At 36.3% G+C, this 16,749-nt stretch overlaps 1 protein-coding gene across 1 annotated transcript in view; it reads right to left on the bottom strand.

The window, feature by feature from the left end:
* The window catches only part of CACNA2D3 (calcium voltage-gated channel auxiliary subunit alpha2delta 3), a 498,676-nt gene that overhangs the window by 143,098 nt on the left and 338,829 nt on the right, over positions 1-16,749 (bottom strand). Inside the window, exon 13 of the mRNA XM_065687615.1 lies at positions 13,536-13,669. Within this exon, the coding sequence (XP_065543687.1) occupies positions 13,536-13,669 (134 nt within the window). The remainder of the gene's footprint in view (positions 1-13,535; positions 13,670-16,749) is intronic.

The following is a 16,749-nucleotide window of genomic DNA, read 5'->3' as shown; positions in this document are numbered from 1 at the left end:
AAAAATATTTTTAAATCAACTAGTCTATTCTAGAAGCCTGATTAAAGATTGAAACCAGTACAGGCCTTTAAGTGCTGGAATATATTCTCTTTTACAGAATACTGAATCTTTTATAGATGCAACAACCTGCTTTAACAGTTATTTAACAAATATATTCACAATAATTATTTTATTCTTTTTTCCCCATTTATCACTTCAGAATGAGCAAAACTCTTGTACAAATTTTGTATTTAGGTAGCACAAAATATCTCAATGGTTATGCCAATAACCAATGGCCCAGACCTGCTCTGAAAGGAGCAGTATTCTGGAGGGCATAATGAGATAGGTATCATACGCTGATGAGATTATCTGAGCTGACAAACAGTACGGAATGCATTTTAAAACAAGAAGGCAGGCACGAAAGATTTAGCACAATTTGCTTTTCTGAGAAGAAAACAGATATGATAATAGATCAAGGGCACTAGAAAGCAGCAGGAAAGGCACAGCTAGTAAATGAAAAAAATCACAACTAGTAAATGAAAAGCTTCAAACAGTTTTTCCAAGGGAATCACCTTTTCTCTTGTTTATCAATTTCCCTTCTGAAAGAGGAAAACACTGAAGGATCCATTTTAAGGCACATCTGTGAAAGTTCAAATGAAGCATAAAGTAAAAGGAAACAATTGCATGCAAAAATACTGTATAAAAGCTACAGTCAAAACCCCAGGAATTTTGCTCAGAGGGATGTGTAAATGTACCGTTTTGCTGTGTGAACAAAGGAGGCATATTCCTAAAACCAGAAAAGAAATCTCCGTAAAAACTGTGTTCAAGCTTTGTATTAACAGTTAAGAATCAAATATCCAATGTGCATTTTGGAAATAAGTTAACAATATGCTAAAATACTACACTCTAGTAGCAAGGTGGCCATCATGTGTCTCCAAATTAGAAACACGTGTGTTTCAGGTTTGCATGCGTAAACAAACAACTTATTTTATTAGCTAACAGAGATGTACAAGATCAGAAGGCAGGTTTAAGACTCCAATTGTTACAAGTATCATATTTAAAATAAATTATAAAACACAGATTTTTATAATTTTTTAAGCTTATAATGTGCTCCATCATTTAACATTGTGAAATCTCTTAGTTGGATAAACTCCTAAAAATATATTCTTTCTGGTCTATAATATTTTTATATTAGTTTGTGGGTAGATCACTACCATAGATCCAGCTATTGCCACCATTCTAAAAGATAAAATGACATAACCAATGCATAATCATTAGCTCTGTTTTGAAGAACAGGTTCTGCCTTCCTATCCTTCTAGATAAGTATGTAAGTAATGTATATCACCGTTCTAGTTTTACACTGAGATATTATAGCTACACTGTATTGAAAAAGCCATGGAGCGTTTTATGGACTCCACACTGTAAGTTGAATTCATCAAACTCTATAAAGATTCTCTCTGTAGAAAGAAGTACATTTGTCTCGCCTTTTTATTTTGGAAGAAGCTTTCGGCTGTTACTCTGTACAACTTGAAAGTTCAAAGCTTCCTAAAAGTCAATTTAACCTGATTGCCAACAACTAAGACTCTGATTTGTTGTAAGACCATGAATTTGAGAACCTTTCTAGATGATCTAAGTTAATTTAAAATATGCAGTTTCTCATTATTTAATACAATGTTTGTGAAATCTAGTTTAAGGAATGGTTTCTGCCTGAGGCAGATTTCCTCATCACCTTCTGCTCTTTTGCCCTTATTGCATTATCCAGCAAGCCAAGCAAATTTTACCCCTACCTCACTCCTTCATTAGAAGAACTCGCAAGAAAAGGTCTCAAAATTCTTTCAGATGTCTTAGAGCTAGAACTGTTTGCAGACATTAAAGCATACTTTTTTAGGCATGCTAGGACCTAACATGGTAAATCCCATTATCTTGTAGCTGGCTACACAGCAAAAGTGTTGTGAACCTAAACCTATTTCAAAATCTGCTTTTACTGTATCTCCACTTTCTGAAGCTGAACTGTAACACAAAAGGGACAAGGTGAAAGAGAGAAGAAAAATTAAACTTTTCTTTTTTTACAAAGGGAACTTGCTGTTCACTGTAACTCCTAAATTTTTGTGGCTTTAAGGCTTTAATCCAAGAAAGAAAAAGACTTGTTCCATCACTCAGTAAAACTATAATCCAAGCACCTTAAACTGAGATTTAATACAATAAATCTGTCTTCTGTTTTATATCAATGCAACTCCAGGTACATAAATGGAGATACTACTGATTTACTGCAGAGTAAATGAAAGAAGAATAATCAACAAATGTAACCCATATGGAATTCAAGCATATAGCTGATTTAGGTAGTTTACTTTTTTTTTGTCTGTTTTTTGACAGTTTTCTGGAATAAACCTAACAATATTGAAAACTGAGGCCTTTATTATTATTCATCAGCTAGAACAGAACTAAAAGATTGGCAAACTTTGTAAGTTGTATTGTTTCTTGGTATTAGCATACTCTTCGTAATGTGCATTCTCTTGTAGTATTTATGCACCCCAAAATGAATACTATTTAAAAACAAAACAAAACAAAACCAACCAAACACCAAAACCCAAACAAGGAAACAAAACACAACAAAAACATGTCCTGTAAAGGAAGTCCTTAAATGGAATGGCCCTGTAGTTTCCTTTCATTAACCCTCAGTATTGAGTCCTTGGGCAGTTTAACTGTTTACCTGGAACTATGCAACATAAATGAATATTTTGAGTGACTACATTTTTCCTCCCAAAAAACCTGGCCTCAGTGCAGCTGAAATTTATGACTTTCAGAGAAAACACTTATAACCATTCTAAGCTTTCTTCTGCTTATATTGATATTGCTGAAGCTATGCATTTGCCAATTGGTTAGATCATCTTTCAACTAATCATTACGTGAAATACTTGCTTGAAAAGATCTGACCTGACAAAATACAATGATGTGGACAAAAATCGAGCACCTTGCTGTCAAGCAGCAAGAACAAGAGTGAGAAACATCCTATTGTTCCTTGTAGAATAAACTGCATTTCTGAATAATTTCACCAGGAATTACTAACATCAAAGTAAGTATTAGTCAAAATGACTGTGATAAACATTAGTTGTATAAGTACATGGCTAAATTGTGTGTGAGATCTTCCAATTATTCAAAAAGGAGAGCTATAAATAACAGCTTCAATATCTGCAGAACAATAGAAGATTATTTCCTTTTATTCTCTCTTCTACTTTTTTTTTGCAGTAAATTCTGCCACTGCAGCAAAACTTGAATGGCACCAATAATTTTGTAAGTCTTTATTATTACTTGATGTTTTTAGTCCAGCAGTGCAGATAAATTATATTTCACTGCACTGCCCTGTGTCTTCCAGAAAGTCGAAGAATGACATATGAGATCAAAGGATGGAATTTAGAACATTATACTAAATTCATTGCTTTCCTACATTATCATTTACCCTAAAAAATATTATGTTAAAACTAAAGACAAAATCAGAGAGAGAAAAGGTAATACATCTGACAAAATAGCTTCCATTTCCTTAGAATTAACTCAATTTCAGTCACAATGGAGGCAATAAGATCAAACAGACAAACAGCTATCAGCTGTGAATGTCTTGAAGTAGTTATTTTCACTGAGAGCAGACATATCCTCCTAAATGTTAGATAAACCATAGCACATAGAGATCTAGAAACAAATTCTCCCTCTAGTTACTTATCAACTTTTGATTTTATTTCTGTGTCACAGACAAAACAGAGAATCTCCTGTGAAACAAGCTGGAAATGAAAAGCATTTTGTGTCCTCTCACCTAAATGCACTGTATGCCATTGGCAGACCACAGCTGGAAATGGTCCCAAGCTGCTCTCTCATGTGCAGGTGTCTGCAAACGAGACCAATACCCTTTGGCATTAATATGCTTGTTAATCAAATTCAACAGCAGAGCAATTCTCTATAAATTGTATGTAGCAACTGCTGGGATATCATCCAGCAGGTGAAACCCACAGACATTTGTAATTCTATTAATTCCTTTTAGCATACATACAATCAGTTTTTTGTATAAGAAGCCACTTTCAGTTATTTTTCAGCAGTCTTGGCTAACTGGAGAGGTCCTGGTTGAATTTATGAAAGGCAGGTCCTGCTCAACTAACCTATGACAAGGTAACCCACTTATTGGATGAGGCAAAGGCCATGGATGTTTTCTACTTAGACCTTAGTAAAGCTTTTGACACCATTTTGCATAGCATTCTCTTGGAGAAACTGGCTGCTCATGGCTTGGATGGGTATACTGTTCTCAGGGTAAAAAATCAGGTGGATGGCCAAGCCCAAATAATGGTGGTGAGTGAATTTAAATCCAGATGATGGCCTATCACAAGTGGTGCTCCCCAGGGCTCACTGTTGGAGCCATTTCTGTTTAATATCTTTATGAATTATCTGGACGAGCAAACTGACACCCAGTCAGTTTGCTGACAACACCAAGTTGGGTGGGAAGGAAGGCTCTGCAGAGGGATCTGGACAGGTTGGGCCAGTGGTCCAAGACCAGTTGTATGAGATTCAACAGGGCTCAGTGCTGGGTCCTGCATTTGGGCCACAGCAACCCCATATGACACTCCAGGCTTGGGGAAGAGAGGCTGAAAAGCTGCTTGGCGGAAAAGGACCTGGGGGTGCTGACTGACGCTGCTGAACATGAGCCAGTCTGTGCCCAGGCAGCCAAGATACCAATGACATCCTCGCCTGTAGCAGCAACAGTGTGGCCAGCAGGACCAGGGAAGTGACTGTTCCCCTGTATTCAGCACTAGTGAGGCTGCACCTTGAACACTGTGTTCAGTTTTGGGATCCTCACTACAAGAAAGTCATGGAGGTGCTGCAGTGCATCCAGAGAAGGACAATGAAGCTAGTGAAGTACAAGTCTGATGAGGACCAGCTGAGAGAACTGGGGCTGTTTAGCCTAGAGAAAAGGAGGCTCAGGGAGACCTTATCAATCTCTGCCTGAAAGAAGGTTGTAGTCAGGTGGGTGTTGATCTCCGAAGTAACAAGCGATTGGACAAGAAGTAATGGACTCAAATTGCACCAGGGGAGGTTTAGATTGAATATCGGGATAAATTTCTTGACTGAAAGGGTTGTCATGCATTGGAACAGGTTGCTCAGGGATGTGGTGGAATCACTATCCCTGGAGGTATTTAAAACATGTCAGATGTGGCTCTTAGGGACATAGTTTTGTGGTGGACTTGGCAGTGCTGGGTTAATGGTTGGAGCTGATGATCTTAGAGGTCTTTTCCAACCTAAACAATTCTACGATTGTAAGAAGAAACAGTAATTTGGTGCAAAACAATCATGTCACAAGACACACCATGTTTACAGCAAAAGCAGCAAAGGAAAGCTTAAAAATTCTCTACAAAGTCCTAAATTCTCTACAAAGTCCTAAATTCTCTACAAAGTCCTAAAAACCTGTCATTGCACCTGACAGCTCAAAAAAAAAAAAAAAAAAAAAGCAAAATGTATTCCTTTAACATTCAAACTTTACTGAATATTCCGATTTCCAAAGTTTATCCACAGAATGTGTTTTGGAAATGTGACTGCTTTGAAACACAGTTATAATTGTAAATACTGGATTGCCTAAATACTTCCATGAAATTATGTTTAACCACACACAAGCAAGAAGTCCATGACTCTTAAGGCCTTAATTCCCACAAACACTTGTGTGGGAATCCTGTAGAAATGGACACACAATCTGAACGACTTGTACGTGTGTATACTAACTCTTATACTTCAGATCTCACACACTGATAATTTGTTACTGTGTTGACCTAGACTGTCTTACAATATCCTTACACCCTCTGCCCTTTCTCAGCAACTGGTGATTCTCACCTATTACTTTGAGCGTAAATTATATCAGGAAGGTATTGTTAATCAGTCCTGTCATCATACATCATCTACCCTAGTAGTACTTTAGTGGTTTATTAAAATTAGCAGGTCTTGATAATAATATCAGCAATGCTGAATGACAAAATTGGAGTTGAAGTCAGTGATGTAAAGAAGGGGAAAATCTACATTAAATGGTCTGTACAACCTAAAACCAAGACTGACCTTAGAAAACAGTAAAAGACAGTGTGGATAGTCACAGCATTTTGCAGGAAAGGAAATGGAAACAGAAGAACATAAGGAGAATTATATTGAACAAGCTGATACGGTTATTGGGAAACTGGGTAATTTTTTGAAAAATCATGATCAAATATGACACAGTTTGTAAAACCAGTAATTTAAACAGCAGAACATGTAAATGAGAGGTAGAAGAATGTTAGACCCGTGTCAAAGCATTTAAACATAGCAAAACTCTTTTCTCCTTTGAAACATCATTAAAAATAAAAAAAATTAAATAGCACTAAAATATTCCCTTAGCTATCAAATTCTGAGAGTATTTCAAAAAGAGGTGAGTTTTTACTCTACTTAAAGCAATGTTTCTCTAGGAACTACTACGATTTGAATTAGATATTTAATCTCTCAGTGCTCCAGTGATGAAAGATGAACAGAAACTAAGGTCAAACTGTAGTTAACGTATCATATAAAATGCCAGAAAAAAGAATCAATATATAGCTTAAAAGCCAAGATGTAACACTGCTCTGATTTTCCTTCTATGGCTTAACATAATGCTTGTCTTATTTGCACCACCCTGGGAGCAGAGCTGCTTAAGACCTAGCTTTACTGTGGCATTACAGCTGCTTGCTGATGTTGCAGAAAGAAGATATAAATAAGTTCTATATCAAAGCCTCCAAGTGCAAAGAATTGTAAAATGCATTTAAAGAAATCAACTGCATATCTTAATGTTTGAAAAAGTACAATTTGCATTCTGCATTTCTCATGTAAATGTACACTACAAAAATAATTATAATAGTAATCTGTTTCAATGGAAATAAAATACTGTAATATTTATAGTCTGTGCCAGAGTTATAATGACTGTGGGGCGAGAAGTGAAGTGTCTCAGCATGTTCCACATGTTTTTAACACTGTTTCTAAAGGCCCTGGAGGCTATTAAATTTAATGAACCCATCTGCTATGAAATAGAGGTCCAAACATAATCAGTTTTCTCAGTGCCATATAATACAGATGGCATTCCATGTTCCACATCCCCAGCAGGAAATTTTATGTTCCTCTTTAAGAGCAGAACTTTTGTTTTTGGTTTTGATGTTTTAAACATCTTTTTGATGTATCGAATATACCATTTTATAGTGTAAATACCATATACAGCAATACACATGAAAAGTGTTAATTCATTAAAATAAATATTGCTGTTTCCTTCCAGCTTTTTTTCTAGTGACTTTGACAACTAGCAATTAGCTCTCTGTAGTGATATTCTTTGCTTAATGCAATCCCTGAATATTGCTCTAATAGCGTAAGTTCCAGCACTAGCAGTGGAGTAAAGCAAACGTAATTTATCAAACAAAACTGAAAGGTACACAGACATGTAGACACACATACATACATATCCATAGGTGCTATCTATGCTTATGCATGTCCTTACTTGTATATGCTGTGTTTCCATGGAACAATGCACAATCATTCTTAAAGTATCCATATTCTCACTAGGTCATTATGGACTTTGTTTTCCTTTGCACGTCCCAATTTTCATTTCAGGGGTCTCAATTTGTGTGCTTTATTGGGACACACTGCACCACGACTCTTGTACTGGTGTGTGAGCGAGGGCTCTAAACTCAGATTTAAGTGGCACAGCATTCCTTGCACTGATTAGCACCCTGCTGCCTAACGTAAGTAAATCAGATGTGTATTTTCTAACAAAAAGAACATCCATTGTTATTTTGAGCTGCATCTGAAAGATAATGACTACATTAATTCTATTCAGTTGAGAGGTTTATTCATTCTTGAGCACTCATTATGTTTTGACAGTTGACACAGATCTTACAGAATTTGAAACAGTTAATGGCAATTCATTAATTCTAGATCCAACAGTAAAACAAACAGATTAGAACTGTTTAGGAGAAAACGACAATATTTTATTATGGCAACTGGAAACTTTGGGCTACAGATCTCATAAAAGTCATGGCTTAAAGGCTTATTTTTATTGGCCTGTCAATGAAGAATTCCACAGACAGCCCACTAATCATCAGCATAAAGAGATGTTGCACCTATGCATAAATACGTCCACAATCTTTTTTTACTTTGTGGGCAAGTAGTTGCATTGATCACTATTGTTATTGCTTCAAGCACTGTCCCAGAGCTATAAGATCCCAATGCAAATAGAGCAGACTATAACTGCTGGACCAGACGGTCTACAACTTCAAACTGCAATCATGCTCCTATAGAAGATTCTGAAAAGATTAAATGGTCAGAGCTGTTATATTTTTCCAGAAAAATTGATCCTAACTGAAGCACTGATAAGAAGACATTCCCAGGACTACTTTTTACTTTTTCTCCCATATCAGCATCTTCAAAAGGCCACTGCATATCTATAGGAGACAAAGCAGAACCTGAAGAACCTTATTTTAAGAACAAACCTACTTGACAGAAGGCCTGATATCCATGCATAAGATTTTCCTTCCCTAACCCAATTCACTCAAGTGTCAAAGGAAATTCTCATGGGAACCTCATAGTCAGTGGTGATGATGTTCTCTGGTAAAGAGCTGTAAATTATTAGAGATTAAGAGAAGTTGGCCACAAGGGAGGGTAAGAACATATAACCAAGTCCAAAGTGGATTTGGGAAAAAAGCAACACAGATTTTCTTTTCACAGCTGCTAATTAATGACATTTCCTGACATTCAGTTCTGCAGTGATTACCAGTATTTATTTGCCGTAGACATACATGAACATTCTGAGCACTCTGATGCATTTTAATGGATACCAGTCCTACAATCTAGAAGCTGGTTTTGAAATAGAGGCCCAGGGAACCTTTTACTGTGATAAAAATGTTAATTACACCCACTTATTATAATAGCACAATTAACTTGTGCCACCAAAAGTATTTGAAGATATCTCTGGGAATAGAAGCTAGCGGAAACAGGGTACTATTTAATTTTGTTACTTCATAAAAGCTCTTCTGTGCATTGAACACAAAGAAAACTATGTGAATGGAAGAAGCACTAAACAACAGCATTGTTAAACGTCGCCAGAAACTCCTGGATAGAAAAAACACCAGCATAATGGCTTTCAGTCCATAGGACTTTGTTATATCTGCACATTATACACAGACTTCATAAATACAGCTTCCCTTGCATCTCTAGAACTGGCTCAGGATTCATCCCTTGACAAAGAACTGTATCCCGGAATCTAAATTTCCATACTTTAAACACCTAGATTCTGATGTGACAGCTATCTGAGAAGTGTGAGCTTCCTATACTTCATACCAAATTTCTGCAAAGAACCCGAACCAGAGTGAAAAGTGTGCACACATAGCACTTGATTATTTTTAAGGCTGAAAATAAATTGAAATTTTGTCATTTATGCAATACTGTAACATCATAAACATATCTGAAATATTTAGTCTTTAGCTCAGTGGAGCTACCTCAATTACTGCCCTCCTTAAGGGTTAATGGGGTTTTGGACAGGTTACCTTACTATCACAGTATCAGCCTCTTGGTCAGAAAATATTTCAAAATATTCCTGCTTAAAAAAAAAAAAAAAAATGCAAAAAGAAAAGGGACATATTTTTTTTTTAACAGCAATTGTAGAATTCAACTAAAATCAATAATTTAATGTATGTCTATGAGAAGGTGGGGATAATGCAAATGAAAAAGCAACATACGGTGCTTTAACACTGAAAAAATGTAGAAAGAGTAAAAACAACTCCCATTTATATTCTGGCAAATCATGACCTGTAATGACTCACAATACTGTTTTTTTTAGTGAATAAATTCTGCAGCACTGGACAGTCATCTCATAATATTAAATAAGTAATAATTAAGTCATAATTAAGTAATAATTTGCTCTTTTTATGCAAAGAAATCCTCCAGTTGGAAACTGAACAAGGCCACCATGGTAAAGTATGCCTGAATCTGCTTCGCAGCTTGAAACTAATAGCCTGGAGGAGATGAACTCAATGGTGCATTAGATCTAGAGAATATATTCAGGTACATTTATGAAAAACAAATTTCACCAGGAAGTCAGCAAAAGTCCAAGTAGGTCAAATTATGCACCCCAATAAACAAATTCTCAATCACAGTCCTTTAAACAATTGGAACTCAGGGGCCAGTCCAGCCTTTTTTCTTATTTCCTGCAGCAAAAAATAATGTTTCTCTGCTTCCAGATGTTACCATAAGAATGAATTAAGGGCTTCTGAGCTTTATCCATAATCCCAACAGACTATGTATTACTTTACTTGGATATTCTGATGCCGAGGCAAGTCCTTCTTCTTTCTCCCCCAATTTTTCTGGTGGAGGGTAACTAAACCTGACCCTAGGATCTGGCTGTTTACCTCTAGAAAAAGGCAGGAAACACTGGTGAGAGAACAAAGTCTAGGGGCAGAAAAAAGGAAGCCAGTTCAGGTGACTGTGAAGCAGTCACCCAGTAAGATGTAGTCTTGTTTGCTTTATAATCTTTTCAGCTCTCAGAGCCTGACAGTGTCAAAAGCAACACAGACCTGACATATATCCAAGGTTCTCCATGTTAAATTTTCTTCATACAATATCTGGCCAGGGATTTCCATTTCTATAAATGCCATATTTTTTTCTAACAGCAACTGAAGCCCCTCTGAGTGTCAAAGTTAGGCTGAAGAGGCACTGAAGGAACATTCTGCAGACATCCTCTTACAGGAAAGGTGAACAGATGCAGGAATTACATGCCTTGTTTTAGTAGCAAAATTCTTCTGGGAATATTCCTAAATGATATCAAACACTTAAATGACCTAACTTCTGGCTTTCACAGATTACTTTGTCCTGGACAAATATTGGATGAGAACATGCTGGGGCATCAGGGGGAATGTTTTGTATCCTAAGACTATTACCGTCCAGCTTCTTTCTCTCTGGATCCTAGTATGTTCCAGCCTAATGTTGCTTGCTCAGAAACAGCACAGCTGGCCAATTAGCTCTGATATTCAGCAAGAAGGGAATGGAGAAGTATACTGCATGCTGTTAGGGCACAGAGACACTGATTACAACCATGCATATATAGCCCTGAGAATCTAGCCATGGCTGTTCTGACACAGCTGGATGATAAGAACATTTAAGCTGTCTGGAAATATGCTACTATTTCTAACGTGTCAAGGTCCAAGCAGCAGCAAGGGAGGAGAAGGGACAAAATCTGTCAGTGAAAATCAACAAGTTATGGGATGGAAACAATTAAGATTCCACTTTCAATGCCAAGACACTAGAGATGGCATGAGAATCTGTCTGAAAATATCACTCCTACCCTAATTTATCCTGTTCTCTTGCCTATGAGGTTTTTTTGAGGGATGGAGGAGAAAGGTAGTTTGCAACTTAGCAGAGCAGAGAATTCTATTTTAAATCTCTTCTTATAGCATCCAACCCATTAGGGTCCTGAGTGGATTTTCCAGACACTTAAAAATGTGTCTGCATGTAAGTATGCATATGAGTGCACATGTATACATATGTGTGTAATATATACATATACACTTGTAAGTGTGTATAGTGACATGAATCAGCCCTACTCAAGAGTCTGAGAAGAGAAAGAAAAGAACCCAGAAGTATTTTTATTGCAGTAAAACAGGTTTTGTTTGGATTTAAACAGTTCCTTTATGCAAGAATGTAGGAGCTCCACTGTTTTCTATTTTCCTGTTTTCTCAAGATTCCTTCTCTACACTCCCTCTAGTGTTTTTAAGTTCATTTGCATTTACTCACCCCTGCTGTATTCACTTAGTATTTCACACAGCATTAAGCTGTTCATTTTCCTTAGCATTTCCATAACCTACAGGAGAATCACTGAAAATTAGACTAACCTCTCCAAATATTTTTCTCCCTGCAATGATCAAAGAAATACAGATTAAGAGATGAAAAAGAGAGTAAAGCGTAAAATTAATTCTGAAACAGCATTTTGTTCTTTGTTGGTAGGTAAAGGGGAGGACTTGGTGTTAAGAAAGGAGGAAGATTATTTTGCAGCACCTTCAATGCAAGATTCATAAGCAAAAGAAGGAGAAACCACTTACATGGATCAACTTGTGCTACTCTCTCTAGCAAATACACAAACTCACTCCAACAGATACACACACTGATTACTTCAAGCATATAAAATCAAGAAGCGATAAAAAGTAGGTTCTTGTAGTCATCTCCTGACTTCATGGAATACTCTGAAGGGGCAGTGATAACATGTGGTTTCTGTTTGCCTCATCCTTATGTTCCAGTAGAAGAAAGAGAACAAAGGGAAGACTGAATTAATATGTTCCTTAAAAAAATAAAAGTAAACAGAGATAAGTAAATTGCCTCCAAAGCACTATTTCGAGGCAACTTTCTGTTTCTCCCTCATAAATGCAGTTTTATTATTTTACATTACCCATGGCCAACTGAAGAATAGAAAAGACTTAAGCAAATGTGAAAATGAGGCAAAACTATTTCCAGGGTGGATTTTTGTCCTAGAATATTTTTGTATTTACTTAAAGCTAAACCATATAGATGCATTATAGACTCAAAACAAAACAAAAACCACCACAAACAAACACACACGCACACACCCATATTAAAATGAAGCTGGTGAGATTCTCCAACCTTGCCCCATATCCATGAAGGCAAAAATTTAAACCAAAAAGAAAACAGCTTTGCCACTGGTCATCTATTTTCTTCTATTCATTATACTGAACACTTGGAATCCCTTGTACTAAATGACAGATATTTGCTACAAATTCTTGTTCTGTGAATAATATGCAAACTAAAATATTTTAATTGGATCAAAATAAACATAGGGAGAAAAAGAAAACAGAAAAAAAAAAAAAGCTACTTCAGACCAGCCCATGGAAATGAACAACCTTTCTGTGCAAATCTGATCATTTATCACTAATAATACAGAAGTATTCAGAGTGCTCAGTCACTGCATAACAGAAAGGTCTTCTTCAAACGCCACTTTTTTACAAGGATGTCAGATTGCACACTTATGATTTTGTTAGCATATCACACACCCAATTCACTTTGAAAGGTAGAATCTTCTTATTGTTCTTCCTGAAGACATCACAGTTGTCCCCTAAATGTTCAGCCACCTTTATATACTAAAAATATCAATTCTTGTCAGTCTATACTTTTATATTGTCATATTCAGTACCATGTTTTAAACCATATAGGAAAAAATGGTTTAATCAATCTAATAAATTTCTGTTTGATGCCCATTTTTTATTATTAAATATATATATATATTTGGAGGTAATAAATTTTAAAATAATGCTGTTACTCATGTTTGCTTCATTTTTTATGTGATTTACAATGTATATATATATGGTAAAATTCTGTAATTTCACTTATGTACTTGCAATATAGAGATATCAACACTGAATTAGCACATTCCAGGAACAGAAATCAGATGTACGACTAGTGTGTCTACAACCACAGTTTTGTTCCCAGTTCCTCACCATATGCAGTAAGCCTAAATTAAATGCTTTATCATGCAGACTTACAGTGCTGTCAATATATGCTTCAGTCCATACTACGTCATGCTCTTGGTCAATAACCTTTGGTCGGCTAAGAACATGGAGATATTCCATGACATTCTCTTGAACATCAGCTAAGGTAGAGATCTGAGTAAAAAACCCTGTGAAAACACACAATTCAGACTTATAAACCAGACAGCACAAATTAAGGAAGATTGCAACAAGGAGTATGATGTGGTTTAGGCCTGTTATATTTTCTGCTTGCTTATTTACAAAAATGAAATGCAAAAAAGGAATGGTTCATATGCAGCAGTCTCAAACAGTACTAATTGGTAAAACCAGAAATCTCTGAAACCTTTGTCCAATCCTGCACTGTGTTCCCAATACTGCTATGAACCACTGCACTGACTGTCCTAAGCACTCTATTTTCAGTAAACTTTCGTTGTTTAATGGTAAAGAAGGCGGGGATAGGGGGAAGATGGGGTAAATGCCGCACACTTTAAAAGTTAGAACTGGTATTTATTTTGTCCAATGTCTCATCCTGTTCATCCAGTTTCAAGAAACATCAGAGATTAGGTCTACGGTATCCAAAGAGTAGTCACATCTGCTCTAAAATGCTCATCATCCTTACAGAATGTGACTAAACATCAGATAATAGCAATATGTTATTTACAAATGTAAGGTCACAGAAAATGTAGACTACATTTGGAATTGCTTGCCTTAGTGATCACAGCTCTGTTAATCCTTTAAAACATCTCCTACAACCTGACAGCATTAAGAACAGCAGAGGCCACAGCTATTTGAGCCATCACCACTTCCTTTTCAGTGCTGAGATGTTAAGTACCTTCATACATCACAAACTCGACATCTGGAGCCCACATCATGCAAATTTCTGACAAATTCAAGGCCACAGTTTCATCAGGATGTGTTTAAATGCGTCACTTCATATACTTTAATGAGGAAAGACCAATATATAATTTTCATGAAAGAGGCCTTGCTACAATTTTTAGTCATTTGACAGGATCACAACTTCTGTAGAGCAGGAATATTAAGCTACAGCAGAAAACATGACAACTGCAAAGAGCTTTTGAGCCATGCTTATTGAAGACAGGGCCAATTTTGGCAAGATTGAAAGGGTGCTTTGTAGTCTGAATGTTAGAACTTTCTGATTCAATACACCTGCCCATCATACATGCAGTACAAAACTGATGTTTCTATATACATTTCATCTATGTATGAATTAAGACAGTATAAGAATAGACTTTATAGCAGAGATCTATAAAATTAAATGAGTCTTAGTAGTAACTTAGTGCTTATTTTCAACTTAACAAGAAAAAGCATAGGTCGTGGGGTTTTTTTTGCAAAGCTAATTTGATTATACTATGATCTCAAATATTTCTCATATAGGATTCATAATCATAGTGTAGCATTTATGTTGTTCAAATAGTCGATATTCTGCTTAAGGAATTTTTTTTTTCTATTAAGAATATACTTGTGTGAGGATGTTAACTGACTACTACATATACTATCAAGTTTTAACTCTTGCTTCAGAGCAGGGATATTCTTTTGTCTAAGGTTCTGAAAGCTTTTTCGGCCATAGAGTAAAATGACTGACATTAAGTTTAATTAAGAAATATGTACTTGAGAAAGCAGAATTCTATGTATGTGGTGAGAAAAATAAAATAATAATGTACTTTCATGAATTATTGGCTTAGAACACTTACAAGAAAAAAGCAATATATACATTACTCTTTCTGAAATGTTGCCTGTTCCAATTTTGAGACTGCTGAGTCTCTCAAGTCAACGTACACGTTTCTCCCTCCTGTGAGTAATAAGGGTCACTTCACTACCTGGTCTTTTTAATTGGTGTTAATGTCAATACATAGTCAAAATATGACTATTTCCCAATATTAGCTATTCACATAGAGAACCTCATAAATTTTATATATATATATATGTATGTACACATGTATGCATGTATGTATAGATACACACTGTGATTTATAATGCTTTTAATCAAGGATTCAAAATACTGTGTGGATAACTCATTTTACAGGTGATGGCCTACATTTTTCTAAAGCAGCTTTAGTGCCTGAATTTTGGTATGTCTCATCCCAGAAAGCTTAGAAGAGAGCCAATATTCAGAGGCCATATTCAGCACAGTTCATACATCTCAAGTTACATACTCAAGACTACAGGACACTCAGAAATTCAGAAAAAGTTAAACAGAAGCAAAAATAAACTAATTGGCCTTTTGCCTTTCCGCCTCCATCTTGGGCATAAGGGAACGCTAAGACACTAAAGGGAAAGAGCACATGAACTCTGCTTATTTCTCCGTAGGAGATTTAGAGCAGGCGACCTACTCATACGCTCATCTCCCTTTTTGTCCTTTTACCAACCACATGCATTCAGTTGTGCCCATGGACAAGTTTTGAGTTGTCCTTAAAGAGCAGATTTAGTCACTGTTTTGATTCAGTGTTTTCTACGTAATCTTCTCTTTGTCAGGGACTGTAGCTATAGGACAAGGGGTAATGAGTTCAAACTTTAACAGGGAAAGCTCAGGTTAGATATAAGGAAGTTAAGTTCTTTACTGTGAAGGTGGTGAGGCACTGAAACAGGTTGCCCAGCAACGTGGTAAATGCTCCATCCCTGGGAGTATTCAAGACCAGTTGGACAGAATCTTGAGTGACATGGTCTAGTGTGAGGCATCCCTGCCCAGGGTAGGGAGCTGATGGAACTTGATGATCTTAAGGTACTTTCCAACCCTACCTATTCTATGATTCTATCACTACTCCAATACTGTTTGTTGTGCTGAGCTCATGCATTTTTCAGTGCATGCTGTGCCAGTACTTGCACTTCTATCAGTGTGCAAAATTACAGTTGGAGCAGAGATCTGCTTGCACTGATTAGTGTGCAGTGAACAACAGGACACCTGCACTCAAACAATACATATATGAGTATAATAATGTCTGAAAAGTCAGAGGAGATTAACTACTTGAAAAAATTTGTCCTGTAGCTAAGGTGATAGAAAGGTCTTTTTTAATCAAGCAGTATTTTCTTATCCATACAAGCTGAAATCACACTTAGTTAACACTTTAAAATGTCATACTTCATTAAAATCAAAAGCTTAAAGACTCATTTAAGAAGCTCCTGGATGTCTATGCCTAGAAAACTCTTTAATCACAACCTGTAAATTACCTTTGAGACAAAGAATAACTTGCTGGAAAATGAGCATGAGTTC

This window comes from Lathamus discolor, chromosome 7 (assembly GCF_037157495.1).
Source record: "Lathamus discolor isolate bLatDis1 chromosome 7, bLatDis1.hap1, whole genome shotgun sequence".
Taxonomy (NCBI): domain Eukaryota; kingdom Metazoa; phylum Chordata; class Aves; order Psittaciformes; family Psittacidae; genus Lathamus; species Lathamus discolor.
This window is presented reverse-complemented; position numbering and strand designations above follow the sequence as displayed.